Below are 16,385 nucleotides of genomic sequence, written 5' to 3'. Positions count from 1 at the left end.
AGTAAAACTCCTCCCACCCCAGGACGTTTAATAACTGCTTTTCCTATCTAAATAATTCATAACTTCATTTCAGAAGTACTTACTGGCACGCGAGCCATATTAATACATTCCGGCACGCATGATGCTGCCAATAAGACTAAATATTACTGTGTAATACTAAAATTAAGAGACATATTAATATCTGTCTCTTAGTACCTGCTAAACATTAGGGGGCCTATGCAGAGAGCAGCGAATTTTAAAATTGGCGAATTTATTAAAAAGTAGCTTTTTTGGAGAGTTTTATTCTCCATATGCAGAAAAGTGCGAATTCTGCTATGTTTAACATGGATGCGTGTGGCGAGTTTAAATTGGCGAGATGCGCGCTTCAGAAATGTGTTAAAACAAATTCGCGGCTTTTTTTTTCCCTTTGCAATGGCCGCGAGCGGCAGTTTTTTCTGGCGAGTAGAAAACTGAGACAATCGCGCCATTTTATTGGCGCGAACAGTCGCTAGATGCCGTTCGCGCCTCTCTGCATACGGATAATTTTAAAACTGGCGAGATTGAGGTTCTCGCCAGCCGCGAGGCGAGTTTTATAACTAGAAAAGAAAAATTGGCGCGTTTTTCGGAACTCGCCATTTTCTGCTGCTTTCTGCGCGATTTTCTCCAAAAAATGGCGAATTTCGAAATAGCGCTGCTCTCTGCATAGGCCCCTAGATGTCTGTGATCGTTAGTTGCGACTCGGTCCCACTGACACACATGTAACTTTTAGCATGTTCAGCAGAGGATGTCTCATGATATTCTTATATTTAATAAGGTCGCTCATTCTGATATCTCCTTCTGTAGCCACACCCCTGGCCCCCATAAAACCCCTTGTAAAGAAATGCTTTGAAGCTGGGCCTCCTGTGTAGAGAACGTTTGTCACAGGTGCTATATTTCACACCCAATGCTCCAGACATGGGCCTAGCTGTCTCTACCAGCAATATACACTTGGCCTGCAAATTAGGTATTAACATACACCAAACCCCCTCTGTACTTTTCACACCCAACTTCAATCAAGCCTTTTGAAGCCCAGATATTTCTGAAAAGTCACCACACATATTTGTATTTTCCTAAAACTGTAGCTCATTAAAATACCCAATATCTCATGACATTATCATGACACGTTACTACACCATTTTGCATTATCCTTGCATTTTATGTGTGTCGTGACTTCCAATTGGCTGAGCTTTGGAGAAGGCAGAAGTGCAGAGAAATCTGAGACCAACTGCCATTCAGTCCCATACACTCAAGCACAAGTCAAAGATACCATTCAAGGTCTATGCTATCTGCTTTTATGTAAGTAGTTAGCTTCTGTGTGTGTGTGATCTCCATAACTATCTGTGCACAAGGCAAACAAGGCATGCAAAAGCACAATATTACTCTGACAATCTCCACCAAAATACATCAAACCCAGCTAACTTCTGGAAGGTTATCAACAATATATTCCAGCCTCCTAACCATCAACAACCAAGTAATATCACTAAGGGGGATATTACTCTGACAAACCCCACTGACATTGCAAATGCATTCAATGATTACTTTGTGGGGTGTGCCACTAACTTATTAGCGAAATGCAGCACAAACCCCAAACATTAATCTCATCCTGGGAGTATCCCTACAGTCCCACCCCCTCCCAACACTGCCCACAATTTTCAATTTAGCCCAGTATCTGAAGAGGAGATTACACAAGCGCTCCTCAAACTAAAACTAAGCAGCCAATGTGGACCCGACTTACTACAATCTAGGTTCCTACGACTTGGTGCCCCAGCCATTGCCAAACCAATTGCGTCCATAGTCAACTCTATCCTGTCTGCAGGCCATATCCCTAAGACCTGGAAAACTGCCAGAGTTGTCCCAATCTTCAAAAGTGGGGACAAAAACACGGTCTCAAACTACAGGCCAATCTCACTTCTCCCAATTCTATCCAAAGTAATGGAAAAATGTGTCCACTCCAAATTAAGCGATTTCTACACCAAGACAAATTTCCCTAGCCAATTCCAGTCTGGGTTTCGTCCCAAACACTCCACCGTAACTACCCTGCTAAAAGTTTGCAATGAAATCCAGTGTGGAATGGAACGGGGACAACTCACTGGTGCAGTATTCCTAGATTTTGCAAAGGCTTTTGACACGGTTGATCATGTTATCCTGCTTAACAAACTCCAGAGCTCTGGAATAGGGAAACATGCTTTAAACTGGTTTCAGTCCTACCTATCAGGAAGATCCCAACATGTGTCCATCTCAGGCTCTAACTCCAACCCCCTGGATATCACCTGTGGTGTCCCGCAAGGCTCTGTTCTGGGGCCCCTACTCTTCTCAGTGTTCATTAATGATCTTCCCACAGCTTGTAAGGAAGCCTCAATACACATGTATGCAGATGACACAATCCTATATGTACACAGCCATAGCCTCTCCGACCTTCAACACATACTTCAGTCTGACTTTTTCAGACTTGAAAACTGGATTTCCCAAAACAAACTGTTTTTAAACACTGACAAGAATGTAACAATGGTATTTGGGACCAAGACTAAATTTGTAAAGCTTCCGGTGACTGAGCTCCTGATTAGAACCAATGGTATCACCACCCTAACACCTGTCACTAGTTTTAAATACCTGGGCTTATGGTTTGACTCCCACTTAACAATCGGGATGCACATTGATACCCTGACAACCAAGACCTATGCCAAACTAGGGGTACTTAACAGGACCAAATCCTCCCTAAGTCTGCTGGTCAGAAAGCGTATTGCACAGCAGATGCTAATGCCAATTATTGACTATGGAGACATAGTATATGGCTCGGCTCCTCAAACCCACCTTAGCAAACTTGACACCCTCTACAATTCAATTTGTCGTTTTGTTCTCCAATGCAACTACAACACACATCACTGCGAAATGCTCAAAGAACTAGATTGGTCATCACTAGAGTCTAGGCGCAAAGTTCACCTTTCCTGTCTCACCCTCAAATACTTTCTGGGCAAGCTACCCAGCTACCTGAACAAGCTCCTCACCCCTACCACATGCAGCACCTATCACCTGAGATCAGACTCCAAAAGACTGTTCATAGTCCCAAGGCTCAACAAAGTATCCGGACGTTCCTCCTTCTCCTTCCGTGCACCCCAAAACTGGAACAACCTACCAGAGACTCTCATATCCACCACCAGCTTAAGTTCTTTCAAATGTAAGGCTGTCTCACACTTTAATCTGGTCTGTAACTGTTTCATACGCTCATAATATATATTTTCTTTAACTGTGCATGCAATGTCTTGTATATAATGTATACCCTGTTCATTTATGTAACTGTATTTGTAACCATGTATTATTTGTTTTACTCTGTTGTGCAAGACAGCACCCATCCTAGAAAAACCATCTGCCTTAACGCAACTCACATGTGCTCATTAAGTTGCTTGGGCCAGCCAAGTGACATTGTAAAAGTATATAAGTATAGGCACAGCAGCCTTTGCTGTGTGCAGCCATGCTTTTTAGTAGCCATGTTTAAAGAAGAATGTTAGATGAAGTTTAAAAAGGAAGTTCAAAAAGAAGTGGAAAAGTGGACAACACCTAATGGTTCTGATTCCTGAATTTGATCTACGCTGGAAAGGAGGATATCGTCCCAAACTGCACATCTCAACACTTAACTATTGCTGTGATGCAACCTTTACTTTTTATATTTATGCACTTCCTTCCACCAGCCTCATCATGTCTCTAACTCTATTCATATATCTCCATCTCTCCTTCCTTCACCACTTCTCTGTTCACATGAACTCCTTTCTTACCTGCACCCTCTGACATCCCACAGCTATACACCCTGCACTAAAACACACCCCTACAAATCTTCGTCACACATTCTCTTTCTATCCATGCTTCTCCTCCTTGCTTCTGGGGATATCTCTCCCAATCCTGGTCCCTGCCCTATTTCTACTTGCTCTCGACATCGCCTCCCACATACAACTTCTACTCCTTCTGGTGTCAACCCTCCAACCTCATACCCATCCCCTGCCACCCTCCCTCCTCTCTCCCATTCTCCTGTGCCCTTTGGAATGCTCGCTCCCTTTCCAACAAGTTCCTCTCTGTGCATGATTTCTTTCTCTCTAACTCTCTGCTTCTATTTGCTTTAACTGAGACCTGGCTCACTAAGTCTGACTCTGCTCTGGAAGCTGCCCTCTCCTATGGTGGCCTTTCCTTCTCCCACACTCCACGCCCTGATGGCCGGGTTGGAAGCGTCGGGCTCCTGCTCTCCACTCTCTGCCGTTACCGAACCCTTCCTATTCCTCCCTCTCTTGCTTTTCCCTCCTTTGAGGCTCACACTGTCCCCAGATCTTCTCTCCTCTCCCTTTCCACATGGTGGTCATCTATCGCCCACCTACTTCTACTCATACCCCTTTTGCCTTTCTCTCTCACTTTGAATCCTGGCTCTATTTCTTTCTCTCCTCAGACTCCCCTGTTCTTCTCTTGGGGACATCAATTGCCGCATTTTTGACCCCTCTCTTCCTTGGGCTTCCCGCTTTCTCTCTCTAACCTCTTCTTTTGGTCTTCAACAGTTGACTGCAGCCAGCACCCAAAAGGATGGCCACTACCTAGACCTGGTTTTCACTAAAAACTTCTCTCTCTCCGATTTCTCTATTTCCCTTTTTCCTCTCTCTGACCATCACCTCATCTCATTTTCTCTCTCTCGCTTCTCCCCATCTCCATCTAGTACTCGTTTTTGCAGAAACCTGCGCTCTATTAACCTAACAGATTTTGATTCCACTTTACGCTCCTTCCTCTCCTCTCTCAGTTCTGCTTCAGACCCTGACAACATGGTCAGGAACTAAAACTCTGCCTTATCCTCCTCTCTTGATCTTCATGCCTCACTTTCTCTCTGCCGCACTCACCCTTCTAACCCCAGACCCTAACTAAACTCCCACACACGCATGCTGTGTTCCTCCACTTGCTCCTCTGAATGCCTCTGGAGGAAATCTCATACGCTCGCAGACTTTCTTCACTACAAATTTATGCTATCCTGTTTCAACTCTGCCCTTTCTCAGGCTGAACAAACCTACTTTTCATCACTAATCAACAGACACAAGTCTAACCCACGCCGACTCTTTTCTGTCTTTGACTCTCTACTCAGACCACCCTCGGCTGCCTCCTCTTCTTCCTCCATCTCACCTCAGGACTTTGCTGACTTTTTTAAGGAAAAGGTGGAATCCATAAGTCAGAACATCCCATCTGTTGCGTCCTATCATCCCACACCGCTTCCTAACTCTCCTCCTGCCTTTCTTGACTCTTTTTCCGCTATCTCTGAGGAGGATGTGTCACTGCTGATCTCCTCCTCCCTCTACCACCTGCCCTCTTGATCCCATTCCCTCAAATCTCCAAAAACCTCTTACTCCTTCTATAATCCCTATGCTCACACATATTTTTAACTTTTGCCTCTACTCTGTTACCTTTCCATCCTCCTTCAAGCATGCAACCATTATACCATTACTCAAAAAAAGGAAGCTTGACCCTACCTGTCCTTCTAATTATCGACCTGTCTCTCTCCTGCCATTTGCCTCCAAGCTCCTTGAACGTCTTGTATTCTCTCAATTGCTACACTTTGCCTTAAACCTTTTTCACTGACTGCCCCACACCTCTGGAATGCCCTTCCCCTCAATACCCGACTAGCACCCTCTCTATCCACCTTTAAGACCCACCTTAAGACACATTTGCTTAAAGAAGCATATGAATAGCACTGTGGATAATCCTGATACTTAATGCTTGGCCCCCTGCAGACGCACTTACCAGAATTCCCTCCTACTGTCTCTATACGTTCCAATGCCTACCAATTAGACTGTAAGCTCCTTGGATCAGGGACTCCTCCTCCTTAATGTTACTTTTATGTCTGAAGCACTTATTCCCATGACCTGTTATTTATATTATTTGTTATGTATATGATTACCACGTGTATTACTACTGTGAAGCGCTATGTACATTTATGGCGCTATATAAATTAAGACATACAATACAATACATTGTGTGTATGTCTTTTCCTGAAATAAATTACAATTTATTTTATCTCCTTGCTTTGCTCAATCATATGATCCTAGAATAAAAGGTGTTAATAAACCTGGTCTCACGTGACAGTTAGAGCATGCTGATAACACTGGATGTAATATGGCTTAAAGTAAGAGCATACTGCTAACATTGGATGTAATATGACTGAAATTAAGAGCATACCGATAACGTTATATGTAAATATGTAGTATGTTTATACTGTAATAAAAGTAAATGTGCTGGTAATTTTGGATGTTATATTGCTTAAAGTTAGAGCATACTGATAACATTGGATGTAATATGGCTAAAATTAAGATCATACTGATAAATCGCTTGTGCTCTAACCTCACAATGTATTATTTATGATAGAATATCAGATGTAACTGTGAGTGAGAACTAATGTTGCAGTGAAGGGGAGAGACCACAGTTAGGGAACAGGAACACACATGGACAGGAGGAGTCCTTATCCATTTATAGAGGAGAACATCCTAATGGAACTTTCCAAACTGAAAGTGGACAAGTCAATGGGGCCGGATGGGATACATCAAAGGATATTAATAGCGCTTAGAAGTGTGCGTGCAGCACAATTAAAGTATCTGTTTAACCAGTCACTGCTTGCAGGAGTAGTTCCAGGTGATTGGAAAGAGCAAGCGCAGTCCCACCTCACAAAGAGAAAGTATGGAAGAGACAGGTAACTGCAGGCCAGTGAGCCAGACATCAGAAGTGGGGAATGTCATAGAAACATTGTTTCTGTTTGTGTGACTGGGGGACTGGGAGTAGTTTGATTGATCTCACTCAGATATCAGTAAAGTCATCAACAATTGTCCTTATAGAAGACTGATAAACACAATGCTATAAATGGGATTGGGTTCTAAGCAGGAGGAGTGGTTAAGATGTTCCTGACCCAGACTAATATACCCAAACTAATATCCCTCCCCTCTCTGTCCATCCTCTAACGTTATCGGTATGCAGCTGGTCACTCACTGGTGCATGGCTCTCTTCCTCTCCAGCTCTGAACATCTCTGCTTCCGGAGAATGGGGTTGGTGTCACCTGACAATATTATTCCTGAAAGAAGATACCATAGAACGAATTGTGAATGTGAAGAACATATTGAAGTGAAATCAAGAGCCCACGGGAAATCAGAGCCAAAATCAGAAAAATATACTCATACAAATGAACAGAAGTACAGAAACACACACATATACACAGTATCTAACCATAGAGATAGTTACATGGACCTACAGTAAACGGAGATACAGTACTATTATACAGAACTATGAAAACACTTAGATACAGTACTTATTCCTGCTCCAGAATTCTCTGAGGACTGCTTATACCTCAGCCCTGATCACCACAATCTTGGAATCATTGCTTCAGTTTTTTCTCTGTTAGGTATTGCCATTTAAAACATGAGCCCTTAATGAGCACAGTGGGCAGATTTTAGCCTGTGAGATTTATAATAATTCAAAGTTATCGCTTAAGTCTAATTTGGAAAGTTACAGAAAAAACATAAATTATGAAACAGCCACAAACCATTCTAGAAAAGTTGTTACATGGATAAGTGCTTTCACTTTACAGTAACTTTAATATATGTGCCCAAGTGGAATCGCATTTTTAATATTAATTATAGAAAAATAAAAAAATATTATTATAATTAATTAGTAAGTGGCACTTATGTGAGGTCATAGAAACTGTCACAGTGACTCACTCACTCACTCACTCACTCACTCACTCACTCACTCACTCACTCACTCACTCACTCACTCACTACCAAAGAAAAGAGACATGGGCATTAAATACAGAGATTCTTATATGATCTAAGTATAAAGAGATGTTACCTTTCCCCTCATGTACTTCCAGTGTCACAAAGCCTGTGATCCAGTGGTAACATGGGAATTGATAGAGTTCTCCTTTAGGACATGTCACTGTGACATAGCTGCAGTGCCAGCTGTCCGCAGGTAAGATTAAAAAGGGTTCCTTGTACAGTCGAACTAACAAGAGATCTCCAAGGTCCATATCACTGCTGACGTCATAATTTCCCACCTGTAGAATTAACAGAAACTGCTGGGTTCCTGAAAGAAGCTTTAACTACTGTACAATCAGAAAGTGTCAGAGACTTCCAATATTTCTCAGAGGTAAGTACAAAGTATACATGATTGGTAACATGAGCATTGTGTACTGTGACAGAAACCAGGGGTTGGTAATAAACTCCATATACAGGGCTCCCGGGATACTGAACAGTTTCTGTCCTGTCTAAGCTGAACAGGGCAGCCTCGTGGTACATGCACTCCATTCCACAGTTTGTCTACTGCCTGTTTTCTGTCACCTGTCATGCTGATTAGAGTTCAGGTATATAAGACCTGTTTCCTGTTTCCTCTGGGCCCCGCCCAAGAGCCTGGAAGGCTGCTGAACTGCAGAGGGGTGAGAAAGCCTCTTTCCCAAATCGCTTCATTCATTCTGTTAGTTTGTCTAAAGACTGCAAAGGTACTTATTTTGTTGGTGGAAGTGGACAAGCCACTTCCAACTCTGAGTCAGGGACATCTAAGTTTTAAGTTATCGCTCAGACTAGCAGCTTTTTGTTTGGCTTTGTTTTCTGTTTACACTGTAGCAGTCCCAGTGCCTGGGACTGAATAAACCAGGCATAGCCTGTTTAAAGGAACAGTACGTGACGTCTCATCATTTAACCTACCCTAAAAGACCGTGTTCTAACAGTCCCGGACAGACGGCGGAGCCCCGGAGTAAGCCGTTTGTCACAGTACGTTAACATATTGTCACTGTGGGGTTATGTGGCAACACATCACGAGTAAACATTCTACTGGATGTAACCTGCCACATCTACCCCAAACACAAACTAGTTCCTGTGATGGTGAGGGGGTAACCAGGCCATAAATAAAGGTATTGTGCCCAGCTGGTTACCTCTGAGCCATATTTAGGGATTTAGATTGTCAGCCCTTGGACCCAGTTGTTGTACATGAAATGAATGTGATTGTGCGATAATAAAGAATTTATGTGTGTTTTACCTTTCCATGAGTGCTAACCAGTGGAGATTGAGAGGCTATGAGTTTCAAGTGGAGTTTTGCAGTGAAAGTGTTGTCTGTCTGTATCTAGGTAAACGAGGTCCAGAGTTTCTGGCCACCCCAAAAATGTATCCGGGAATCAGGTCAGATTCCCAGGGACATATAGTCACACCACTCCAGTCAAAATCCTCCCTTGAAAACGGTTACACGACTCACCGCCAGGTCTCCCTCCTTCAGCACAGACCAGAAAGGTAAATGGGGGCATAGGGATGTGTATCCCAAGTAAAGTCAGGGGTCTCTAAGTTAGTGGGGGTCCTCCAGTATATGCCAGATCACCAGACTCCGGTATAGGGATTCTGGTTTGCTCCAACCATCCGTAAGGTTGCAAGTATGTTTTTAAGTCTAAATACAGTTTTCAATGTATTTTGAATGTAGCCATGAAAATTAACCTAAGCGTTTTATCGTTCTACTTAGGAACAGTTTTCACTATAGGAAGAGCTTCGACTGCTGAAAATGAACGTGCGCGTCTTTTCAGTCAATCCCTGTAACTAAAGGACTTAGAAGAAAAATGTGAACATATTTTTATTAACATTGTGTTTAAGGGGAAATTCTTATGCACAGTATATGAGCTGGGAACTTCCAGGTCTGTGGTTCCGAGAGACCATGTTGCTGCCAAAACTGGTGCCATCAAGTCTACTCAGGTCCCGGACATGAAAGCCTCAGAGGTTGCCAAGGTGTGAAAGCCATTTGGGCAGCGGAGCTAGCCTCAAGTACTCATGTCCTGGGATGAATGAGAGTCCTCAGACTACCATTTGCTCTAACCCAGACTTTGAGGAGTCTAACTCCATGAGTAGCTACTGACTGATAAGTGGCAGAGGTGCCAGGTTGGAGCATGCCCCTGTCAGAATCCGTGCTTGCCCAGCTTAGATAGACTGGCAACGCTCTGATTGGCTGGTAGGAATTCTCCCCATCTAGGATTGGCTGGAGAATTTCATGAATGAAACTGAAATATTAAAAGAACGCCAGCAGCCAGTCCGGTGTAGAGATTCTCTAAGATTTCGAGCGCCAAGACAGCAGCGGGAAATTTGAAATCGCAAAAAGATGCTCTGAAAGAAATAGCAGCGAGCCGCTTCTGAAATGTCAGGTTGAAATATTTTCTAAGTCCCTACTTTTGTGGCCAAGTTCGAAGAATTTAACGTAGCGGTCGTGGCTGGGGATTGATGTCGATTTTAGTTCCAGGACGTCTGGGACTTACTCGCGGCGAAGTTGTTTCAAGGCTCTGGAGCTCATACAGTGGTGGCGTGTGGAACTTCCTGCCGATTTGAGTTCCAGGACATTTCTTGACAAGTTACGGTCAACCTACATAAGTATCGTGAGTACGTTTGCCTGGGGCCAACCCAATGAGGTAAGGGGAGGGTGTCTCTGGGCAACCTACCCCCACCTTCAGGGTACCTTTAGAGCCTCCTTATAGGTTTAGTACTGTGATTATTTGATTAGTCATTACCCAGTATGTGCTCCCTTCCATTTAATATATACGGACCCCAGCACTTTTGAGCGCCATTTTATCACCAAAACTAAGTTACGGTCAACCTAAAGACTTTGTTTTACGTCCCACAGAGGCTAGGAAAGTCTAGTTTTGTAGCCCAGACCCCCAGTAACTGTGTTTTCTCTTGTATTTTGTAATCCACTGTGTGTATGTCTGTTTCTATGGAATAAATGACAATTAGTTTTACTTTCTTGTTTTGCTCAATGAATGATCCCGGTAAAATGGTGTAAATACCTGATCTCCTGTGACAGTTCCCAAGTCTTCCAGTGTAAAATGTACCTACAAACTCCCTCTGCTGTTCCCACACTACCTCCCAGACCTCCTTCCTGGAATCCCACTTCTGCTCCCACGTTTCCTAAGGCAGCTCCCTCGTGGAATCCCTTTGCTGTTACCACACTCCCTAAGATACATTCTTCCCAAAATCCCTCTGCTGTTCCCACCTTCCATTAGATAGCTCCCTCTTGGAGTTTATCTGATGTTCCAACATTCCCCCAGACAGATCCCTCCTGGAATCCCTCTGCTGTTCCTACATTCCCTCAGACAGATCCCTTTTGGAATCCCTCTGCTGTTCCCACAATCCCTCCGATCACTCTCGGAATACTCTGCTGTTCTTACCCTCCTTAAGGACGTTCCCTCTCAAAATCCCTCTGTTGTTCCCACATTCCCTCAGATAGCTCAATCTGGGAATCCTTCTGCTGACTCCACTGTGACAAAATAACCTTTTGGCTGAAGAGTTCTGGTCTCGGATCCTTAAAACCCACTTCTTTTAGCGTAAACCACAATCATAGGGCAATCACAGCTGGTTAAGTCTTTTATTTTCTTTGGCACTCCATCCGACAAAATTTAAGATAAACGAAAGAATCCAAAATAAATCCTTGGTCTATCTGAGCATTAACATCCCAGCAATTTTCTAGCTATCTTTGGGTGGCTTCCCTCTTACCAAACAATAAAACACAAGTATCATACGCAAACCTGCTGCAGACAAGTGCCTGTTTGTAGCATATAGCCCCCTCTTAGCTGGGAGAGGGGAGAACTGATCCAGGTTGGCCTTTTTAAACCCTGTTAATAAGGCCCAGGTAATCTGAACCTGGCTTCACTCACAGAACCTCCACTGTCCTGTGCAAACCTGGCCTGGGTGCCTAAAGGCAGCCTGTAAGGTAATCTGTACCTGGACAGGTAGGATTTGGCAAAGCAGGCCTTATATACGTTCCATCCACAACTTTACTGTATTTCCTCTAACACACAATCTCTCTGCTGTTCACACATTCCCTCAGATAGATACTTCCTAACATCCCTATTCTGTTGACACATTCCCTCAAACAGATCCTTCATTGAATCTCTCTGCTGTTCCCACATTCCCACAGACATAGTTACATAGTTACATAGTTACATAGTTACATAGTTACATAGTAGATGAGGTTGAAAAAAGACTTACGTCCATAAAGTTCAACCTATGCTACATTTAGACAACAGATACTTTATCCTATATCTATACTTACTTATTGATCCAGAGGAAGGCAAACAAAAAACCCCATTAAGGGGAAAAATAAATTCCTTCCTGACTCCAAGAATTGGCAATCGGATTAATCGCTGGATCAGTTCCATCCACAACTTTACTGTATTTCCTCTAACACACAATCTCTCTGCTGTTCCCACATTCCCTCAGACAGATCCCTTCTGGAATCAATTTGCTGTTCCCTCATTTCCTCAGAAAAATCTCTCCTGGAATCACACTGCTGTTCACACATTACCTCAAACAAATCCCTCCTAAAATCCATCTGCTGTTCCAACATATCCTCAGATATATCCCTCCTGGAATCTCATCTTTTTTTTTTTTTTTTATATTTTTCCTTTATTGGCATCTTGCAAGGTACATACAGTACATGTGGAAAATAAGATGACATTCACAGCTTGACAAATCATTTTGGAACACAGGCATATGACAGTGAGGTACTCTGAGACACACAATAAACCATTTTTTTCCTACTTTCTGTAGTGAAAAGAAAGGGGACGATGAGGGACGGGTGGATAGTTGGGGACGACATGGGGAAGAAGAGGGGAGGGTGGGGGGGGAGACGGGGAAGGGATTGTGGCGGGCAGGGCGCTCCGGTCTTCGGGCCCAAGGGTATCAGAGTTGGACCAGGGCTTGCAATAGTGTCGGAGCCCCTGAGCCTTGCCAGGGTTCCCAGGTTCTATAGAATTGAGGCATTCTCTGCTTCAGCATGGCTGTCAGTCTCTCCATGTTCATGACCCCATCTATTCTTTTTATTACTGTTCTCCTGGAGGGGGCCTTTACTTGTTTCCAGGCCGCCGCGATGCAGCATCTGGCAGCTGTTAGGATTGCCGAAGTTAGTCTGGCTATGGGGGGCGGAAAGGTCTTCAATTGGTTTTCCCAGCACGTACGTCAGGGGGTCCAGGGGGACCTCCAGTCCTAGGGTTTCAGTCAAGAGACTCTGGATCCTGGTCCAGAACCTCTGGATCTCCGGGCATGCCCACCAAATATGGGGCATGTCCCCGCTTTGACCACATCCTCTCCAGCACACATCTGTAGTGCCTGGGAAGATCTGGCTCAGTCTACTGGGTTAGGTACCATTGGAATAAGATTTTATTTATATTTTCCTTTGTTACTGAGCAAATTGATGTTTTGGCGGCTGCTTCCCAGATATCCTCCCAGTCCTCCGGGTCGATAGGGATGTTTAGATCAGCACTCCATTTTTGCATATATGAGTGTGAGGGGGGGGAGTGGGATGCCTCTAATGTTCTATAAATTTCAGAGATTAAACCTCTCTGGTATTCCCCATTGAGACAGAGGGTTTCGAATCTAGTGCGTGCTTGGAATTTAAGGTTAGGGGATTGGGCTCTCAGGAAGTGCCTCATCTGAAGGTATTTGAAGATATGGTGGTCTGGGGAAGAGAACTTATTTTTAAGTTCTTGGAAGGACAGAACCTCATCGCTTTCCAGGAGATCCGCAACCACTCTGATATTTAGGCCCTGGAATTGACCAAATTGGGTACGGGAGCACCCGGGTAGGAAGTCCGGGTTCACGAAGATGGGGGTGAGTTGTGAGGGGGATGAAGCCAGGCCATGTTTCCCTTTAGTTTTAATCCAAGTAGACCACGTGCACCTCATCGCCCCAAGCTCAAATCTCAGGGGCCTCCTTTCTTTGTGGTCCTGAGACCATAGTAAGGCCGGGAGGGGGGTGGGGGCCACGTGGTGGGTTTCTATCTCCAACCAGCAGTTGGAGGTCGGGGGATTATTCCAGACCACCGCCTGCCTCAGCTGGGCCGTCTGGTAATATCCGGGGCCCCCAAGCCCCCTCTCGTCCTTGAAGCCAGCAGCACCGATCTCGGTACCCTTGGTCTGCGCTGCCTCCATATAAAATGGAGGATGTGAGCCTGCATGCTCCTAAGTTCTACCAGCGGGACAGGGACTGGGAGGGTTTGGAAATAGTAAAGTAATCGGGGGAGGACGTTCATTTTAGTGGACACATTTCTTCCAAACCAAGAGATCTTGTCTCCAGGTCTCTTTTGATCTGGCGGAAGAGGAGGGGTAATTAACTTGATATAGCGAGCTGTATGAGCTTGCTATTTTAATACCTAGGTATTTAATGTGGGAGAGTTGTTCCACTTATATTTGAAGTTGGATTGTAGGAGTTTCCATGTAGGGTCTGGGAGGGAAATGTTGAGCGCCTCGGACTTGTCCATATTTATTTTATAGTCGGACACTAGACTAAATTGGTCCAACAGTTTCTGGAGATTGGGAAGGGAGGTGTGCGGGTCGGCTAGGGTCAGAATGACGTCATCAGCAAAGAGGGAGATTTTATACTCCCTGTCTGCGATTGGGATGCCCTTTATGCTGGGTTCGGCTCTGGTCGGGGGATCCGTGGCAGAAGACAGGGTCACATGCATGTACAATGTCTAAACAGTGCTCCTAAAGCATAATTCAATTGATCCGCATTTCTGGGAACACAACTGCATACTGGGATCTCTTAGTCCTGAATGGGCACCCTTGCCTGGGTATACATAGACCAGGTATCGCGTGTCCTTGGAGCATTGTGGGGGGGGGGAGAGGAGGGGGGGGAGGAGGGGGGAGGGGAGGAGGGGGGATACCATGGCAGAAGGCATAGACAGAAGCATATACAAAGTCCAAACAGCACTCCTATAGCATATTTCAACTGATCACCTGGTCTAGTGATACATATGTATTTTGGGTGCTCATAGCCCTGCGCGGGCGACATTGCGTGTGTAAGGATGTGTTAAACTCCGTGCATGTATTCACTGTATGGCAGGTTCCGTGCGGCAAGCTGATGCAGGGCGCCACCATATTGTTGCGCAATGTTGCGAGGTCACTGGTGCCGAGGAAAGGTCGCGCATGCGCTCAGGAAGCGCGCGAACAGCGACCAATGGAAAGGGACTATGAACTGAACTTTACCCCCGCGACCCTTGAAGGAGTCAGCTGGGAGCGAGGAGCCGATAAACGGGCTGGGTTGTGAGGGGAGGAGAACGGAAAGCGTGGGGGAAAGCACCACGCTATCAGAAGGAGTTGGGGCTTTGGCGGAACAAGGAGTGTGAGAGCAGGGGGTCCGTGACCCGCCTGCCTAGGCCAGAGATATTCCCCAGGTCCCTAGGAGTATTCCCAGTCACTGTAGGTTGCGGTATTGTAGGGCCGCCCTAGTAAAGAGCATTGTCACGATAGACTGATTCAAGCACTGAGGTGGACGGATACTGCCGTTGGGGTGCAGACGGCGAACCGCGACGGCGGAAGGTCTGGGACAGCTGCAGCAGACCCTTTGAGAGGAGTTGTAGTCACCGCTGTGACACGGGAGGTATTGTGTATGCTGCAAGTGCACCGACAAGCGGTCATCAGGCGCTGATCCCGCCTTAGTATTAAATGAACAGACACTAGCAAGTGGCTAGCGAATAGCTAACATTCTCACCAAACTTTTCTAAGGACATACTCTATGAGAGCGTGGCGGAGCCACCAATGTACAGGACATTATGCCCTTTGAGGTGTGGCCGAGCCACTTTAAAACTGATAGGCCTAATATGCATGTAAGGTTGTTCGTGTTAAAATATACTGCTATATATATATGCTCATGTATGTTGTGTTGTCTGGGAGGTATCAGAGACAGAGACAGTAAAGTTTGGTTGTTGCACAAGATATGGTATGGTTCTTGCCCAGGGCAAATCTTTCAAATGGGGGATCCTGGGTAAGTGGAGGCGCTGCGCTAGGATATAAGTGTGTATTACCCCAGGCTCCCAGCAAGCGGAGGCTCGGCTCTCCTGGAGCCACAGGTGGTAGACAGCGACAAGTAGACCCTTAGGTAGGTGTTCAGAAAAAGGGCTACATTTGGAGGCGCTGCTGAGATATCAGACCTGGGGTGCCCCAATCATTTAAAAAAAAAAAAAAAAATCAATCAACAACTAGCTTTACATCATGTCTGTGCCCTCCCCGCTCGAGGTGCGCCGGCGGGCCCAACGGCATGGAGTCCCGCTGAACCGTGTCTTCGCCCTGGGGCATGTCCCCGCCACTATATCCTTAGGCACAGTGACCGAGCTGGTCAGAAAACTCCCACTACTGGACACTGCCCAAGCCAAAGACTATTTTTACGATCGGGACCGGACGTGGCGCCGGGTCTTATACGTCACCGAACGGGATATATGTCCCGAAGCACTACCCCAAATACTATTGCTACCGGAGGCTCCTGGCGTACACTGTCCCATAGTTCAAGTAGATTTCACTGAACCGCTAGCCACTTCCACCCCACAGCGAGAACACGTCCCCGCTCTAG

General features: G+C 45.3%; 1 protein-coding gene across 2 annotated transcripts in view; it reads right to left on the bottom strand.

Moving 5' to 3' along the window:
- The window catches only part of ALOX15B (arachidonate 15-lipoxygenase type B), a 125,656-nt gene that overhangs the window by 88,954 nt on the left and 20,317 nt on the right, over nt 1-16,385 (bottom strand). For both annotated transcript variants that reach the window (XM_075593495.1, XM_075593493.1), the window contains exons 2-3: nt 7,870-8,074; nt 7,015-7,096 (exon numbers count right to left, since the gene is read on the bottom strand). In XM_075593495.1, coding sequence (XP_075449610.1) covers nt 7,015-7,096; nt 7,870-8,047 — 260 coding nt within the window. In that variant the 5' untranslated portion in view covers nt 8,048-8,074. The remainder of the gene's footprint in view (nt 1-7,014; nt 7,097-7,869; nt 8,075-16,385) is intronic.

Source organism: Ascaphus truei, chromosome 3, assembly GCF_040206685.1.
Source record: "Ascaphus truei isolate aAscTru1 chromosome 3, aAscTru1.hap1, whole genome shotgun sequence".
NCBI classification, from domain to species: domain Eukaryota; kingdom Metazoa; phylum Chordata; class Amphibia; order Anura; family Ascaphidae; genus Ascaphus; species Ascaphus truei.
The sequence above is the reverse complement of the archived record's forward strand: the minus strand, read 5'-3'. Positions and strand labels throughout refer to the sequence as shown.